We start from the raw sequence: 19,684 nt of genomic DNA on the forward strand, positions 1-19,684 counted from the left end.
CTACAGTAAGACACATTATCTACTCTACTACAGTAACACATGATCTACTCTACTACAGTAAGACACATTATCTACTCTACTACAGTAAGACACATTATCTACTCTACTACAGTAACACATGATCTACTCTACTACAGTAAGACACATTACCTACTCTACTACAGTAACAGTAAGACACATTATCTACTCTACTACAGTAACAGTAAGACACATTATCTACTCTACTACAGTAACAGTAAGACACATGATCTACTCTACTACAGTAAGACACATTATCTACTCTACTACAGTAAGACACATTATCTACTCTACTACAGTAAGACACATTATCTACTCTACTACAGTAAGACATTATCTACTCTACTACAGTAACACATGATCTACTCTACTACAGTAACACATGATCTACTCTACTACAGTAAGACACATTATCTACTCTACTACAGTAACAGTAAGACACATTATCTACTCTACTACAGTAAGACACATTATCTACTCTACTACAGTAACACATTATCTACTCTACTACAGTAACACATGATCTACTCTACTAGAGTAAGACACATTATCTACTCTACTACAGTAAGATACATTATCTACTATACTAAAGTAACAGTAAGACACATTATCTACTCTACTACAGTAAGATACATTATCTACTCTACTATAGTAACAGTAAGACACATTATCTACTCTACTACAGTAACAGTAAGACACATTATCTACTCTACTACAGTAACAGTAAGATACATTATCTACTCTACTACAGTAAGACACATTATCTACTCTACTACAGTAACACATGATCTACTCTACTACAGTAAGATACATTACCTACTCTACTACAGTAAGACACATTATCTACTCTACTACAGTAAGACACATTATCTACTCTACTACAGTAACACATGATCTACTCTACTACAGTAAGACACATTACCTACTCTACTACAGTAACAGTAAGACACATTATCTACTCTACTACAGTAACAGTAAGACACATTATCTACTCTACTACAGTAACAGTAAGACACATGATCTACTCTACTACAGTAAGACACATTATCTACTCTACTACAGTAAGACACATTATCTACTCTACTACAGTAAGACATTATCTACTCTACTACAGTAACACATGATCTACTCTACTACAGTAACACATGATCTACTCTACTACAGTAAGACACATTATCTACTCTACTACAGTAAGACACATTATCTACTCTACTACAGTAACAGTAAGACACATTATCTACTCTACTACAGTAAGACACATTATCTACTCTACTACAGTAACACATTATCTACTCTACTACAGTAACACATGATCTACTCTACTAGAGTAAGACACATTATCTACTCTACTACAGTAAGATACATTATCTACTATACTACAGTAACAGTAAGACACATTATCTACTCTACTACAGTAAGATACATTATCTACTCTACTATAGTAACAGTAAGACACATTATCTACTCTACTACAGTAACAGTAAGACACATTATCTACTCTACTACAGTAACAGTAAGATACATTATCTACTCTACTACAGTAAGACACATTATCTACTCTACTATAGTAACAGTAAGACACATTATCTACTCTACTACAGTAACAGTAAGACACATTATCTACTCTACTACAGTAAGACACATTATCTACTCTACTACAGTAACAGTAAGACACATTATCTACTCTACTACAGTAACAGTAAGACACATTATCTACTCTACTACAGTAACAGTAAGATACATTATCTACTCTACTACAGTAAGACACATTTTCTACTCTACTACAGTAAGACACATTGTCTACTCTACTACAGTAACAGTAAGACACATTATCTACTCTACTACAGTAACAGTAAGACACATTATCTACTCTACTACAGTAACAGTAAGACACATTATCTACTCTACTACAGTAACAATAAGACACATTATCTACTCTACTACAGTAACAGTAAGACACATTATCTACTCTATTACAGTAACAGTAAGACACATTTTCTACTCTACTACAGTAAGACACATTTTCTACTCTACTACAGTAAGACACATTATCTACTCTACTACAGTAACACATGATCTACTCTACTACAGTAACACATTATCTACTCTACTACAGTAAGACACATTATCTACTCTACTACAGTAAGACACATTATCTACTCTACTACAGTAACAGTAAGACACATTATCTACTTTACTACAGTAACACATGATCTACTCTACTACAGTAACACATTATCTACTCTACTACAGTAAGACACATTATCTACTCTACTACAGTAACAGTAAGATACATTATCTACTCTACTACAGTAAGACACATTATCTACTCTACTACAGTAACAGTAAGACACATTATCTACTCTACTACAGTAACAGTAAGATACATTATCTACTCTACTACAGTAAGACACATTATCTACTCCACTATAGTAACAGTAAGACACATTACCTACTCTACTACAGTAAGACACATTATCTACTCTACTACAGTAAGACACATTATCTACTCTACTACAGTAACACATGATCTACTCTACTACAGTAAGACACATTACCTACTCTACTACAGTAACAGTAAGACACATTATCTACTCTACTACAGTAACAGTAAGACACATTATCTACTCTACTACAGTAACAGTAAGACACATGATCTACTCTACTACAGTAAGACACATTATCTACTCTACTACAGTAAGACACATTATCTACTCTACTACAGTAAGACACATTATCTACTCTACTACAGTAAGACACATTATCTACTCTACTACAGTTAGACACATTATCTACTCTACTACAGTAACAGTAAAACATTATATATTCTACTACAGTAACACATTATCTACTCTACTACAGTAAGACACATGGACTCCAACAGGGGGAGAAGCTGCAAGCCAAGGTCAGAAATGAAAGCTTTGAAGAACCACAAAAACAAAAAACAGACAGTCTGACTGTCACACTGAGGACATATCCAGTGACAATGACCAGACAAACTGACAGTTATAATGACCAGACAAACTGACAGTTATAATGACCAGACAAACTGACAGTTACAATGACCAGACAAACTGACAGTTATAATAACCAGACAAACTGACAGTTACAATGACCAGACAAACTGACAGTTATAATGACCAGACAAACTGACAGTTATAATAACCAGACAAACTGACAGTTACAATGACCAGACAAACTGACAATGACCAGACAAACTGACAATGACCAGACAAACTGACAGTTATAATGACCAGACAAACTGACAGACGACAGCGACCAGACAAACTGTAGAAGTCGTCTGTGACTAAAGCACACCCCCCTCTCCAGGTAAATAAACTCAGCAAAAAATAAACATCCTCTCACTGTCAAATGCATTTATATTCAGCAAACTTAACATGTGTAAGAAATTGTACGAACATAAGATTCAACAACTGAGACATAAACTAAACAAGTTCCACGGACATGTGACTAACAGAAATTGAATAATGTGTCCCTGACCAAAGGGGGGGGGGGGTCAAAATCAAAAGTAACAGTCGGTATCTGGTGTGGCCACCAGCTGCATTAAGTAGGGCAGTGCATCTCCTCCTCATGGACTGCACCAGATTTGCCAGTTCTTGTAACAGTAAGGTACCTGCAAGTTCCCAGACATTTCTGGGGGGATTGGCCCTAGTCCTCACCCTCCGATCCAACAGGTCCCAGACGTGCTCAATGGGATTGAGATCCGGGTTCTTCGCTGGCCATGGCAGAACACTGACTTTCCTGTCTTGCCGGAAATCACGTGCAGAACGAGCAGTATGGCTGGTGGCATTGTCATGCTGGAGGGTCATGTCAGGATGAGCCTGCAGGAAGGGTACCACATGAGGGAGGAGGATGTCTTCCCAGTAACGCACAGCGTTGAGATTGCCTGCAATGACAACAAGCTCAGTCCGATGATGCTGTGACACACCGCCCCAGACCATGACGGACCCTCCACCTCCAAATCGATCCCGCTCCAGAGTACAGGCCTCGGTGTAACGCTCATTCCTTCGACAATAAACATGAAACTCATCAGAGAAGAGCACTTTTTGCCAGTCCTGTCTGGTCCAGCGACGGTGGGTTTGTGCCCATAGGCGACGTTGTTGCCGGTGATGTCTGGTGAGGACCTGCATTACAACAGGCCTACAAGCCCTCAGTCCAGCCTCTCTGAGCCTATTGCGGACAGTCTGAGCACTGATGGAGGGATTGCGCGTTCCTGGTGTAACTCAGGCAGTTGTTGTTGCCATCCTGTACCTGTCCTGCAGGTGTGATGTTCGGATGTACCGATCCTGTGCAGGTGTTGTTACACATGGTCTGCCACTGCGAGGACAATCAGCTGTCCATCCTGTCTCCCTGTAGTGCTGTCTTAGGCATCTCACAGTATGGAGAGCCACATCTGCAGTCCTCATGCCTCCTTGCAGCATGCCTAAGGCACATTCACACAGATGAGCAGGGACCCTGGGTTGGTGGAAAGGCCTCTTTAGTGTCCTAAGTTTTTATAACTGTGACCTTCATTGCCTACCGTCTGTAAGCTGTTAGTGTCTTAACGACCGTTCCACAGGTGCATGTTCATTAATTGTTTATGGTTCATTGAACAAGCATGAGAAACAGTGTTTAAACCCTTTACAATGAGGATCTGTGAAGTTATTTTGATTTTTAACTAATTATCTTTGAAAGACAGGGTCCTGAAAAAGGGACTTTTCTTTTTTTTGCCGAGTTTATGTATCCTTAATGATGACGCCACATTTACATACCCTACCAGTCTACATAGGGGCAATTTATGTTTGGTCCATAAAATGGATACAATTTCTTGCCCAAGGCAGGATGATACGAGTGAAATGTATCTGGCACTTCCTGGTTAAATTGAAAACGACTGCTTCCTTCCTGAGCACATCAAAGGCGAAGAATTACTGAGATCATTCAATAAGACTGAGAAACAGAGAGCGACTGTTTGGTTTCTAGAACTCCTCCCCGGTTCGTCTATACTCGAGCATACCAAAAAACAATGGCCTGCTTTGAAAAACAAATCTTCATCTCAGGTTTTACAAACTCCGACATAGTTTTCTTAAGATTTATCCAACCGCAGACGAGTTCCTCGACTCCATGGAACCCTTTGAGAGGAATCTCAATAATTCTATTACGGACCGGGATATTCTATCACATGACTGTACATCCTGTCCCCTGTGCGGGAACCATGGAAACAAACAACACCTCTGAGCAGAACCCATGTGACCTTTGACCTTTCATAATGAGCCGTACTGCTCTAAACCAGTGGAGTCAAGGACATTCCTATACTTGACTCTGTAAATCACAACAGAATGAAATATCTTAGTTAGTTAGTAACTTATCTATATCGTTCCCCCCCCCCCCTCTCTCCCTAAAGGAGCAGCACTGTGTGTGCGTGTTCCCATCAGACAGACAGCATCTGTTGCCTGTCTTGCGTCTCACCTTGCGTTTGATGTCAGTAAACTGAGAGAACATGAGAGACCAGTAGAAGCCCAGCTCAGTCACGTAGTAGTGGTACAGGCCTGGAGTCAGGACCTGTTAGATAGCAACAGAGACCAAGACAGACAGGGTTTATGTTAATACCAGGCCTGGGGTCAGGACCTGTAGGGGTCAGGAGGGGGACAGACAGGGTTTATGTTAATACCTGACCCGGGGTCAGGACCTGTAGGGGTCAGGAGGGGGACAGACAGGGTTTATGTTAATACCAGACCTGGGGTCAGGACCTGCAGGGGTCAGGAGGGGGACAGACAGGGTTTATGTTAATACCTGACCCGGGGTCAGGACCTGTAGGGGTCAGGAGGGGGACAGACAGGGTTTATGTTAATACCTGACCAGGGTCAGGAGGGGGACAGACAGGGTTTATGTTAATACCAGGCCTGGGGTCAGGACCTGCAGGGGTCAGGAGGGGGACAGACAGGGTTTATGTTAATACCTGACCCGGGGTCAGGACCTGTAGGGGTCAGGAGGGGGACAGACAGGGTTTATGTTAATACCAGACCTGGGGTCAGGACCTGTAGGGGTCAGGAGGGGGACAGACAGGGTTTATGTTAATACCAGACCTGGGGTCAGGACCTGTAGGGGTCAGGAGGGGGACAGACAGGGTTTATGTTAATACCAGGCCTGGGGTCAGGACCTGCAGACATTACTGAATGTGTAACAAACTATTATTTTTTCTCGCACCTTCATGAGTTGACTTTTTTATTTAACCTTTATTTAACGAGGAAAGTCAGTTAAAAACAAAATTCTTATCTTCAATGACGGCCTACCGGGGAACGGTGGGTTAACTGCCTTGTTCAGGGGGCAGAACGACACATTTTTACCTTGTCAGCTCGGGGGATTCGATCTTGCAACCTTTCGGGTGACTAGCCCAATGCTCTAACCACTAGGCTACCTGCTGCCCTTAGCAGTTTCTTTGCCAAAAAAATAATAAAAAATTACTCTTTGTAATTCCAAAATACATCCAACCAAACAAAGAGGCTGTCACAACTTTCGTCTGGTGAAGGAGGAGCGGACCAAAACGCAGCGTGGTTGTTATTCATTTTTATTTAAATAAAGAAACTATACGCGATTAAACTAACAAAATAACAAACGTGCGAAAACCGAAAACAGCCTTATCTGGTGCAAAACACAGAGACAGAAACAATCACCCACAAACACACAGTGAAACCCAGGCTACCTTAATATGGTTCCCAATCAGAGACAATGACTAACACCTGCCTCTGATTGAGAACCATATCAGGCCAGACATAGAAATAGACAAACTAGACATCCAACATAGAATGCCCACTCAGATCACACCCTGACCAACCATAACATAGAAACATACAAAGTAAACTATGGCCAGAGGCTATGGCCAGAGGCTGTATAACGTCACCTGGTAGGGGTAGTTGTACCAGCAGTGGTGTGTATCCCACATCCATGGGCACTGTAAACAAAGACCAACACAATCAGTCTCAATTCAGCGGACAGCAATCATGTAAACACACACACACACACACACACACACACACACACACACACACACACACACACACACACACACACACACACACACACACACACACACACACACACACACACACACACACACACACACACACACACAGGCACCAGAATATCTCACCTTCCACAGAAAGCAGATCCCATAGGTAAACATGAACAGATAAAATATTAGCCTCCACCTGAAAACAGATGACAGAGGTGTGGTCAGACACCTGAGAAAAAGTGTCTGGCAAAATAATGGGTGTGTCAGTCTCTCACCTTCGATGCACTATATAGACCCTGATCAACCATGCAGACTGTGATGTAACCAAGCTAGGACTAATGACAGGAGCACAAATCAGAGCATATCACACTACACACACACACCACAAACCAATGTGTGCACAATCTCACAGAGGTGAAGGGCAAACTTATTAGTCGATAAGCACCATCGATCTTGACTCAATGTTATAGTCGATGATATGACCCTACATGTTCTGTCCTGGGTTTAATAGCCCACATGTTCTGTCCTGGGTTTAATAGCCTACATGTTCTGTCCTGGGTTTAATAACCTACATGTTCTGTCCTGGGTTTAATAACCTACATGTTCTGTCCTGGGTTTAATAGCCTACATGTTCTGTCCTGGGTTTAATAACCTACATGTTCTGTCCTGGGTTTAATAGCCTACATGTTCTGTCCTGGGTTTAATAGCCTACATGTTCTGTCCTGGGTTTAATAGCCTACATGTTCTGTCCTGGGTTTAATAGCCTACATGTTCTGTCCTGGGTTTAATAGCCTACATGTTCTGTCCTGGGTTTAATAACCTACATGTTCTGTCCTGGGTTTAATAACCTACATGTTCTGTCCTGGGTTTAATAACCTACATGTTCTGTCCTGGGTTTAATAGCCTACATGTTCTGTCCTGGGTTTAATAACCTAAATGTTCTGTCCTGGGTTTAATAGCCTACATGTTCTGTCCTGGGTTTAATAACCTACATGTTCTGTCCTGGGTTTAATAGCCTACATGTTCTGTCCTGGGTTTAATAGCCTACATGCTCTCACAGAACTTGGTGAGTATGCTGGGTTTAATAACCTACATGCTCTCACAGAACTTGGTGAGTATGTCTGGGTTTAATAGCCTACATGCTCTCACAGAACTTGGTGAGTATGCTGGGTTTGATAACCTACATGCTCTCACAGAACTTGGTGAGTATGCTGGGTTCGATAACCTACATGCTCTCACAGAACTTGGTGAGTATGCTGGGTTCGATAACCTACATGCTCTCACAGAACTTGGTGAGTATGCTGGGTTTGTCCTGGTTGCGTCTGTGTCTGAACCATCTCTGGATCTTCCTCACATCCCAGTCCAGCTGCTTAGATAACCCATCCAGGTGTCGTGAGTCTGGGCACTACGGGAGACAGAGAGGGAGGTATTAGGGAGAGAGAGACAGGGAGAGAGAGGTATTAGAGAGAGAGAGAGAGAGAGAGAGAGAGAGAGAGAGAGGGGTATTAGAGAGAGAGAGAGACAGAGAGAGAGAGGGAGAAAGGGAGACAGAGAGAGAGAGGTATTAGAGAGAGACAGAGAGGGGTATTAGAGAGAGAGAGACAGAGAGAGAGAGAGAGGTGAGGGAGAGAGAGACAGAGAGAGAGAGTATTAGAGAGAGAGAGACAGAGAGATATTAGAGAGAGAGACAGAGAGACAGGCAGAGAGAGAGAGATTAGAGAGAGAGAGAGAGAGAGAGAGAGATGGAGAGTATTAGAGAGAGAGAGAGAGAGAGACAGGGAGAGGTATTAGAGAGAGAGACAGGAGAGTATTAGAGAGAGAGACAGAGAGACAGAGATCAGAAGATGAAAGAGAGATGAGGAAGAAGACTATGAATGAAGAGAATAAGATGACAGGAAATATAGGAGAAAGAGAGTGAGAGAGAGAGAGAGAGGGGTATTAGAGAGAGAACAGAGAGAGACAGAGAGGTAGTCCTGGCTTACAGTACCAAACATCACCTCAGATGACAGGCAGTCCTGAGAGAGACAGAGAGAGAGGTGTTAGGGACTCATACATACAGTACTATACATCACCTCAGATGACAGGCAGTCCTAGCCCACTCATACATACAGTACTAGAGAGAGGTATCAGAGGGAGAAAGGGAGACAGATGACAGAGAGAGAGTCCTGGCCCACTCATACATACAGTACTATACATCACCTCAGATGACAGGCAGTCCTAGAGCCCTCTCATACATACAGTACTAGAGACATCACCTCAGATGACATCAGTCCTGGCAGACCAGACATACAGGCAGTCAGACCAAACATCACCTCAGATGACAGGCAGTCCTGGCCCACTCATACATGGCTTACAGTACCAAACATCACCTCAGATGACAGGCAGTCCTGGCCCACTCATACATACAGTACTATACATCACCTCAGATGACAGGCAGTCCTGGACAGGCAGTCCTGCCCACTCATACATACAGTACTATACATCACCTCAGATGACAGGCAGTCCTGGCCCACTCATACATACAGTACTATACATCACCTCAGATGACAGGCAGTCCTGGCCCTCTCATACATACAGTACAGGCAGTATACATCACCTCAGATGACAGGCAGTCCTGGCCCACTCATACATACAGTACCAAACATCACCTCAGATGACAGGCAGTCCTGGCCCACTCATACATACAGTACTATACATCACCTCAGATGACAGGCAGTCCTGGCCCACTCATACATACAGTACTATACATCACCTCAGATGACAGGCAGTCCTGGCCCACTCATACATACAGATGACTCCTGGCCTCATACATCACCTCAGATGACAGGCAGTCCTGGCCCACTCATACATACAGTACAGGCAGTCCTGGCCCACTCATACATCACCCTCAGATGACAGGCAGTCCTGGCCCACTCATACATACAGTACTATACATCACCTCAGATGACAGGCAGTCCTGGCCCACTCATACATACAGTACTATACATCACCTCAGATGACAGGCAGTCCTGGCCCACTCATACATACAGTACTATACATCACCTCAGATGACAGGCAGTCCTGGCCCACTCATACAGTACTAGATACTATACATCACCTCAGATGACAGGCAGTCCTGGCCCACTCATACATACAGTACTATACATCACCTCAGATGACAGGCAGTCCTGGCCCACTCATACATACAGTACTATACATCACCTCAGATGACAGGCAGTCCTGGCCCACTCATACATACAGTACTATACATCACCTCAGATGACAGGCAGTCCTGGCCCACTCATACATACAGTACTATACATCACCTCAGATGACAGGCAGTCCTGGCCCACTCATACATACAGTACTCATACATCACCATCAGATGACAGGCAGTCCTGGCCCACTCATACATACAGTACTAGTCACCTCAGATGACAGGCAGTCCTGGCCCACTCATACATACAGTACACATCACCTCAGATGACAGGCAGTCCTGGCCCACTCATACATACAGTACTATACATCACCTCAGATGACAGGCAGTCCTGGCCCACTCATACATACAGTACTATACATCACCTCAGATGACAGGCAGTCCTGGCCCACTCATACATACAGTACCAAACATCACCTCAGATGACAGGCAGTCCTGGCCCACTCATACATACAGTACTATACATCACCTCAGATGACAGGCAGTCCTGGCCCACTCATACATACAGTACCAAACATCACCTCAGATGACAGGCAGTCCTGGCCCACTCATACATACAGTACTAAACATCACCTCAGATGACAGGTAGTCCTGGCCCACTCATACATACAGTACCAAACATCACCTCAGATGACAGGCAGTCCTGGCCCACTCATACATACAGTACTATACATCACCTCAGATGACAGGCAGTCCTGGCCCACTCATACATACAGTACCAAACATCACCTCAGATGACAGGCAGTCCTGGCCCACTCATACATACAGTACTATACAAACATCACCTCAGATGACAGGCAGTCCTGGCCCACTCATACATACAGTACTATACATCACCTCAGATGACAGGCAGTCCTGGCCCACTCATACATACAGTACTATACATCACCTCAGATGACAGGCAGTCCTGGCCCACTCATACATACAGTACTATACATCACCTCAGATGACAGGCAGTCCTGGCCCACTCATACATACAGTACTATACATCACCTCAGATGACAGGCAGTCCTGGCCCACTCATACATACAGTACTATACATCACCTCAGATGACAGGCAGTCCTGGCCCACTCATACATACAGTACTATACATCACCTCAGATGACAGGCAGTCCTGGCCCACTCATACATACAGTACTATACATCACCTCAGATGACAGGCAGTCCTGGCCCACTCATACATACAGTACCAAACATCACCTCAGATGACAGGCAGTCCTGGCCCACTCATACATACAGTACTATACATCACCTCAGATGACAGGCAGTCCTGGCCCACTCATACATACAGTACTATACATCACCTCAGATGACAGGCAGTCCTGGCCCACTCATACATACAGTACCAAACATCACCTCAGATGACAGGCAGTCCTGGCCCACTCATACATACAGTACTATACATCACCTCAGATGACAGGCAGTCCTGGCCCACTCATACATACAGTACTATACATCACCTCAGATGACAGGCAGTCCTGGCCCACTCATACATACAGTACTATACATCACCTCAGATGACAGGCAGTCCTGGCCCACTCATACATACAGTACCAAACATCACCTCAGATGACAGGCAGTCCTGGCCCACTCATACATACAGTACCAAACATCACCTCAGATGACAGGCAGTCCTGGCCCACTCATACATACAGTACTATACATCACCTCAGATGACAGGCAGTCCTGGCCCACTCATACATACAGTACTATACATCACCTCAGATGACAGGCAGTCCTGGCCCACTCATACATACAGTACTATACATCACCTCAGATGACAGGCAGTCCTGGCCCACTCATACATACAGTACTAAACATCACCTCAGATGACAGGCAGTCCTGGCCCACTCATACTCATATACAGTACTATACATCACCTCAGATGACAGGCAGTCCTGGCCCACTAATACATACAGTACCAAACATCACCTCAGATGACAGGCAGTCCTGGCCCTCTCATACATACAGTACTATACATCACCTCAGATGACAGGCAGTCCTGGCCCACTCATACATACAGTACTATACATCACCTCAGATGACAGGCAGTCCTGGCCCACTCATACATACAGTACTATACATCACCTCAGATGACAGGCAGTCCTGGCCCACTCATACATACAGTACTATACATCACCTCAGATGACAGGCAGTCCTGGCCCACTCATACATACAGTACCAAACATCACCTCAGATGACATCACCAGTACTATACATCACCTCAGATGACAGGCAGTCCTGGCCCACTCATACATACAGTACTATACATCACCTCAGATGACAGGCAGTCCTGGCCCACTCATACATACAGTACTATACATCACCTCAGATGACAGGCAGTCCTGGCCCACTCATACATACAGTACTATACATCACCTCAGATGACATCACCTCAGATGACAGGCAGTCCTGGCCCACTCATACATACAGTACCAAACATCACCTCAGATGACAGGCAGTCCTGGCCCACTCATACATACAGTACTATACATCACCTCAGATGACAGGCAGTCCTGGCCCACTCATACATACATCACCTCAGATGACAGGCAGTCCTGGCCCACATCATACAGTACTCATCACCTCAGATGACAGGCAGTCCTGGACAGGCACTGGCCCACTCATACATCACCTCAGATGACATACAGTACCAAACATCACCTCAGATGACAGGCAGTCCTGGCCCACTCATACATACAGTACCAAACATCACCTCAGATGACAGGCAGTCCTGGCCCACTCATACATACAGTACCAAACATCACCTCAGATGACAGGCAGTCCTGGCCCACTCATACATACAGTACTATACATCACCTCAGATGACAGGCAGTCCTGGCCCACTCATACATACAGTACTATACATCACCTCAGATGACAGGCAGTCCTGGCCCACTCATACATACAGTACTATACATCACCTCAGATGACAGGCAGTCCTGGCCCACTCATACATACAGTACCAAACATCACCTCAGATGACAGGCAGTCCTGGCCCACTCATACATACAGTACTATACATCACCTCAGATGACAGGCAGTCCTGGCCCACTCATACATACAGTACTATACATCACCTCAGATGACAGGCAGTCCTGGCCCACTCATACATACAGTACTATACATCACCTCAGATGACAGGCAGTCCTGGCCCACTCATACATACAGTACTATACATCACCTCAGATGACAGGCAGTCCTGGCCCACTCATACATACAGTACTATACATCACCTCAGATGACAGGCAGTCCTGGCCCACTCATACATACAGTACTATACATCACCTCAGATGACAGGCAGTCCTGGCCCACTCATACATACAGTACCAAACATCACCTCAGATGACAGGCAGTCCTGGCCCACTCATACATACAGTACTATACATCACCTCAGATGACAGGCAGTCCTGGCCCACTCATACATACAGTACTATACATCACCTCAGATGACAGGCAGTCCTGGACAGGCAGTCCCCCACTCATACATACAGTACTATACATCACCTCAGATGACAGGCAGTCCACTCATACATACAGTACTATACATCACCTCAGATGACAGTACATACAGTACATCACCTCAGATGACAGGCAGTCCTGGCCCACTCATACTCATATCACCTACAGATACATACATCACCATCAGATGACATCACTCTCATACAGTACTATGATCACCTCAGATGACAGGCAGTCCTGGCCCACTCATACATACAGTACTATACATCACCTCAGATGACAGGCAGTCCTGGCCCACTCATACATACAGTACTATAACATCACCTCAGATGACAGGCAGTCCTGGCCCACTCATACATACAGTACTAAGACATCACCTCAGATGACAGGCAGTCCTGGCCCACTCATACATACAGTACCAAACATCACCTCAGATGACAGGCAGTCCTGGCCCACTCATACATACAGTACTATACATCACCTCAGATGACAGGCAGTCCTAGCCCACTCATACATACAGTACTAAACATCACCTCAGATGACAGGCAGTCCTGGCTCATACACAGTACATACATCACCTCAGATGACAGGCAGTCCTGGCCCACTCATACAGTACTATACATCACCTCAGATGACAGGCAGTCCTGGCCCACTCATACATACAGTACTATACATCACCTCAGATGACAGGCAGTCCTGGCCCACTCATACATACAGTACCAAACATCACCTCAGATGACAGGCAGTCCTGGCCCACTCATACATACAGTACTATACATCACCTCAGATGACAGGCAGTCCTGGCCCATACATCATACTATACAGTACAGGCAGTCCTGGCCCACTCAAACATCACCATCAGATGACAGGCAGTCCTGGCCCAGTACTCATCACATACAGTACTATACATCACCTCAGATGACAGGCAGTCCTGGCCCACTCATACATACAGTACTATACATCACCTCAGATGACAGGCAGTCCTGGCCCACTCATACATACAGTACTGATGACAGGCAGTCCTGGCCCACTCATACATACAGTACTATACATCACCTCAGATGACAGGCAGTCCTGGCCCACTCATACATACAGTACTATACATCACCTCAGATGACAGGCAGTCCTGGCCCACTCATACATACAGTACTAATCACAGATCACCTCAGATGATGACAGGCAGTCCTGGCCCACTCAGTACCTGGCCCACTCATACATACAGTACTATACATCACCTCAGATGACAGGCAGTCCTGGCCCACTCATACATACAGTACTAAACATCACCTCAGATGACAGGCAGTCCTGGCCCACTCATACATACAGTACCATACATCACCTCAGATGACAGGCAGTCCTGGCCCACTCATACATACAGTACCATACATCACCTCAGATGACAGGCAGTCCTGGCCCAGTACAGTACCAAACATCACCTCAGATGACAGGCAGTCCTGGCCCACTCATACATACAGTACTATACATCACCTCAGATGACAGGCAGTCCTGGCCCGCTCATACATACAGTACTATACATCACCTCAGATGACAGGCAGTCCTGGCCCCTGGCCCACTCACTCATACATACAGTACCAAACATCACCTCAGATGACAGGCAGTCCTGGCCCACTCATACATACAGTACTATACATCACCTCAGATGACAGGCAGTCCTGGCCCACTCATACATACAGTACTATACATCACCTCAGATGACAGGCAGTCCTGGCCCACTCATACATACAGTACTATACATCACCTCAGATGACAGGCAGTCCTGGCCCACTCATACATACAGTACCAAACATCACCTCAGATGACAGGCAGTCCTGGCCCACTCATACATACAGTACCAAACATCACCTCAGATGACAGGCAGTCCTGGCCCACTCATACATACAGTACTATACATCACCTCAGATGACAGGCAGTCCTGGCCCACTCATACATACAGTACCAAACATCACCTCAGATGACATGACCTCAGATGACATCACGAGTGAGAGTAGGAGGAAGGAACGGATGAAGAATGTCAGGTGATTGAGTATTGTGGAAAACAGAACAAGTGCGTGGGAATGGGCCATTAGGAGAAAGCTGACAGTCAGTCTCAATGTTTTCTAGGGGATTGATTGATTGATTGACGTATACTGTCCTTCAAGACAAAATTATTTTCACAGCTCACAAGTAAGAACCGAGAGAGGGCACATCGAGGGTCGAAAAAGTCTGGTAATTATCCCCCAAATTCCCAAGTTTTACAACAATTACATAATTCCCACCTGGGAAAGTTACAGAGAGAGAAATGAAAGTATGATGGGATGAGGAAGAAAGAAGAAACAAATGAAGCATTCATTGTATTGCGTAAGACCGGTGTGAGGACTGAGGAGGAAAGGAGACAGACAGAAATGGTTGCTTACTGGCATTGATATTTTCCTGACAGCTAATGTGTGTGCATGACAGCGAGCATTCCTTTCTTATGTAAACTTTAAACACCTTCTATAATACCTTTTTGTGTGTGTGTGTGTGTGTGTGTGTGTGTGTGTGTGTGTGTGTGTGTGTGTGTGTGTGTGTGTGTGTGTGTGTGTGTGTGTGTGTGTGTGTGTGCGAGCTAGCGTTGCGTACCTTTGATGGATGCAAACACTGTAAACACATTCCTTAACTTCCCACGGGACACACTACGGTCATTTCAACGTGGATAATTGGGTAATATTTGCGTGAGACTAGGGTTGTTATGGTGACCGTATTACCGCCACACGCCAGCGGTGTCGAGTCATGAAGGCAGTCAAATTCCACGTGACCGTTTAGTCACGGTAATTTGGCTTCTCCAAGCTCTGATGCTACTGATGGTCATTAGTAGTCTACCAAACGTGCTCACTGCCTGGTACTCAGCACTCTATTGTCCCTCTAATCACTCTGACATCAATGCAAATGTGATCGAAAATCTAATTAATCACTTCATGAGAGCCCATGAGCTCATGTTGCTGAACATCTCTATAGGCTATGTAATCATACAAGAAAACAGAGTGATGGCCTCTATTAAAAAGAGGAGGATCTCATCAGCTTTCTATAGGCTAGGCCTGCTATATTTCTTCATCAACTTTTCTAATATTAAGCACATTGCTTATCTTCCCTACTTGGCTGGCATGAAAATGAACCAGGGGAAAAGTGTCCCCCATTCGCTATTTAAGTGTATCGGTGACATTATATTATTTAGTATATGTAAAGATAAGATTAAATCAAGAATAGTCTGAGGGCTGACACTATTAGCCTATCAATGATATGATATGATCACTTGTGAATGAGGTGTAAGAAACAATGGTTATTTTGTTGCTTTTTTTCTAAATCATAGTCACACACCTCACGTAGGCTAGCCCATAAGCCTCCATATATATATATATATATATATATATATATATATGTTGATAAGGTTTGTATCATAACTAAAGTGGCTAAATAACTTCTTCAAATGAAGCACACTAATCCACTTTACAAGGGGTGTAGATCCTAACTGGTATATATAAGGGGTGTAGATCCTAACTGGTATATATAAGGGGTGTAGATCCTAACTGGTATATATAAGGGGTGTAGATCCTAACTGGTATATATAAGGGGTGTAGATCCTATCTGGTACTATCTATAAGCAGCAGGTGAGTTTCATGTTTGGGGAAGTTCATTTTCACCATAAAATGCACCTTTATAATAAAAGCATTACATGTATAATTGTATTTGCATTCTCTTTTGATAATGGTGTTTTCCGCCAATGGAACATTCATGCTTATAGCCTACTGATGTGTTCGCATTGCTGCGCTTATAATGTGAAGAACATTTTAAGCTAAACGTTCTGATCTGTTGCGTCAGCCACATTGCATTAAAAAAATTTGATGTTAGTGTTTGTATTAATTTGGGATCTATCGCATTCCACAACTGTCCCAGACTATGTTTGGAATATTTATTTCTCACACAGATTAGAATTGGGCAACTTTGTACTATGGGGGATAGTAGATTGACATATAGGCTAATGCTTTTGCTGTTCGTTAAGCCTTATTGGCTGAGGAAAAGTAAACATTCTTCCAACATCTTTAATATGCACTTTGGATTTGGATGTGTCTGTCTTCACTTGTATGTAGCCTGTGAGAAAGACCCGGTCACGTGACAGAGAGCCGTGTGAGTGAGAGATGCTTCGGATTGGACAGCGAGACTCGAGAGAAGGGCATAACGAAGCATTACGGGCCGCAAAGGGGATGGATTCTTTTCAGGGTGCATTACGGCCACAAAGGGGATGGATTCTTTTCAGGGTGCATTACGGTGCATTACAGACACAAAGGGGATGCCGTCGCCGCCGTGAAATTCGAGGCATTATCAAATGCTTGTCAAATGAGAGACTGATGAAGTAAGTACAGCCTGGGCGCATAAAGTATGGTCACATTTAATTTGCTCTGTTAAACCTACCCTTTGGAATGACTTCGATAACAACAGTGAATCAAAACATTTTTTAAGAGGATATTTCTCAACAATCATTCTCATGACAGCACATTGGTAGTCAGTGAGCTCAGCTGGGCTGGGTTAAAACCCTGGATGGGAGACTAAAGGGGAGCTGTAGATACATCAACTCTCCAGTAGGAGGTGCTGTTGATAGATCAACTCTCCAGTAGGAGGTGCTGTAGACAGATCAACTCTCCAGTAGGAGGTGCTGTAATGTAGATAGATCAACTCTTCAGTAGGAGGTGCTGTAGACAGATCAACTCTTCAGTAGGAGGTGCTGTAGACAGATCAACTCTCCAGTAGGAGGTGCTGTAGGGAGATCAACTCTCCAGTAGGAGGTGCTGTAATGTAGACAGATCAACTCTCCAGTAGGAGGTGCTGTAGACAGATCAACTCTCCAGTAGGAGGTGCTGTAGACAGATCAACTCTCCAGTAGGAGGTGCTGTAGACAGATCAACTCTCCAGTAGGAGGTGCTGTAATGTAGACAGATCAACTCTCCAGTAGGAGGTGCTGTAGACAGATCAACTCTCCAGTAGGAGGTGCTGTAGACAGATCAACTCTCCAGTAGGAGGTGCTGTAGACAGATCAACTCTCCAGTAGGAAGTGCTGTAGATACATCAACTCTCCAGTAGGAGGTGCTGTAGACAGATCAACTCTCCAGTAGGAGGTGCTGTAGACAGATCAACTCTCCAGTAGGAGGTGCTGCCCAGCCTATTGCTTTATTTCTGATAGTGTTTATAATATTTAACATCTGACGTTGTTTTAAAGTTAAATTCTTCAATATATTTTATATAAGGTTTGGTTACCATAATAACTGTGGCTGGTATTCCACCTCAAAACAACGACGTTGATTTAAATAAAATGTATTTTCCATGTACATTCCAAGTCACAATACATTGGGAAATTAGGTTGAAACAACATTGATTCTGCGTGCGTGTGTGTGTGTAGTGTGTGTGTGCGTGTGTGTGTAGTGTGTGCGTGTGTAGCGTGCGTGTGTGCGTAGTGTGTGTGCGTGTGTAGTGTGTAGTGTGTGTGTGTAGCGTGTGTGTGTAGTGTGTGTGCGTGTGTGTAGTGTGTGTGCGTGTGTAGTGTGTGCGTGTGTGTGTAGTGTGTGTGTGTAGTGTGTGTGCGTGTGTGTGTAGTGTGTGTGCGTGTGTGTGTAGTGTGTGTGCGTGTGTGTGTAGTGTGTGCGTGTGTAGTGTGTGTGCGTGTGTGTAGCATGTGTGTGTAGTGTGTGTGTAGTGTGTGTGCGTGTAGTGTGTGTGTGTGTGTAGTGTGTGTGTAGTGTGTGTGTGTGTGTGTAGTGTGTGTGCGTGTGTGTGTGTAGCGTGTGTGTAGTGTGTGTGCGTGTGTGTGTAGTGTGTGTGCGTGTGTGTGTAGTGTGTGCGTGTGTAGTGTGTGTGCGTGTGTGTAGCATGTGTGTGTAGTGTGTGTGTAGTGTGTGTGCGTGTGTAGTGTGTGTGTAGTGTGTGTGTGTAGCGTGTGTGTAAAGTGTGTGTGTGTGTGTGTAGTGTGTAT

At 44.4% G+C, this 19,684-nt stretch overlaps 1 protein-coding gene across 1 annotated transcript in view; it reads right to left on the minus strand.

The window, feature by feature from the left end:
- LOC135540414 (ceramide synthase 5-like) overlaps positions 1–19,684 on the minus strand; it is a 44,710-nt gene that overhangs the window by 14,353 nt on the left and 10,673 nt on the right. Inside the window, exons 3-6 of the mRNA XM_064967036.1 lie at positions 8,302–8,432; positions 7,166–7,223; positions 6,917–6,967; positions 5,485–5,577 (exon numbers count right to left, since the gene is read on the minus strand). Of these exons, the coding sequence (XP_064823108.1) occupies positions 5,485–5,577; positions 6,917–6,967; positions 7,166–7,223; positions 8,302–8,432 (333 nt within the window). The remainder of the gene's footprint in view (positions 1–5,484; positions 5,578–6,916; positions 6,968–7,165; positions 7,224–8,301; positions 8,433–19,684) is intronic.

This window comes from Oncorhynchus masou, chromosome 5 (assembly GCF_036934945.1).
Source record: "Oncorhynchus masou masou isolate Uvic2021 chromosome 5, UVic_Omas_1.1, whole genome shotgun sequence".
NCBI classification, from domain to species: domain Eukaryota; kingdom Metazoa; phylum Chordata; class Actinopteri; order Salmoniformes; family Salmonidae; genus Oncorhynchus; species Oncorhynchus masou.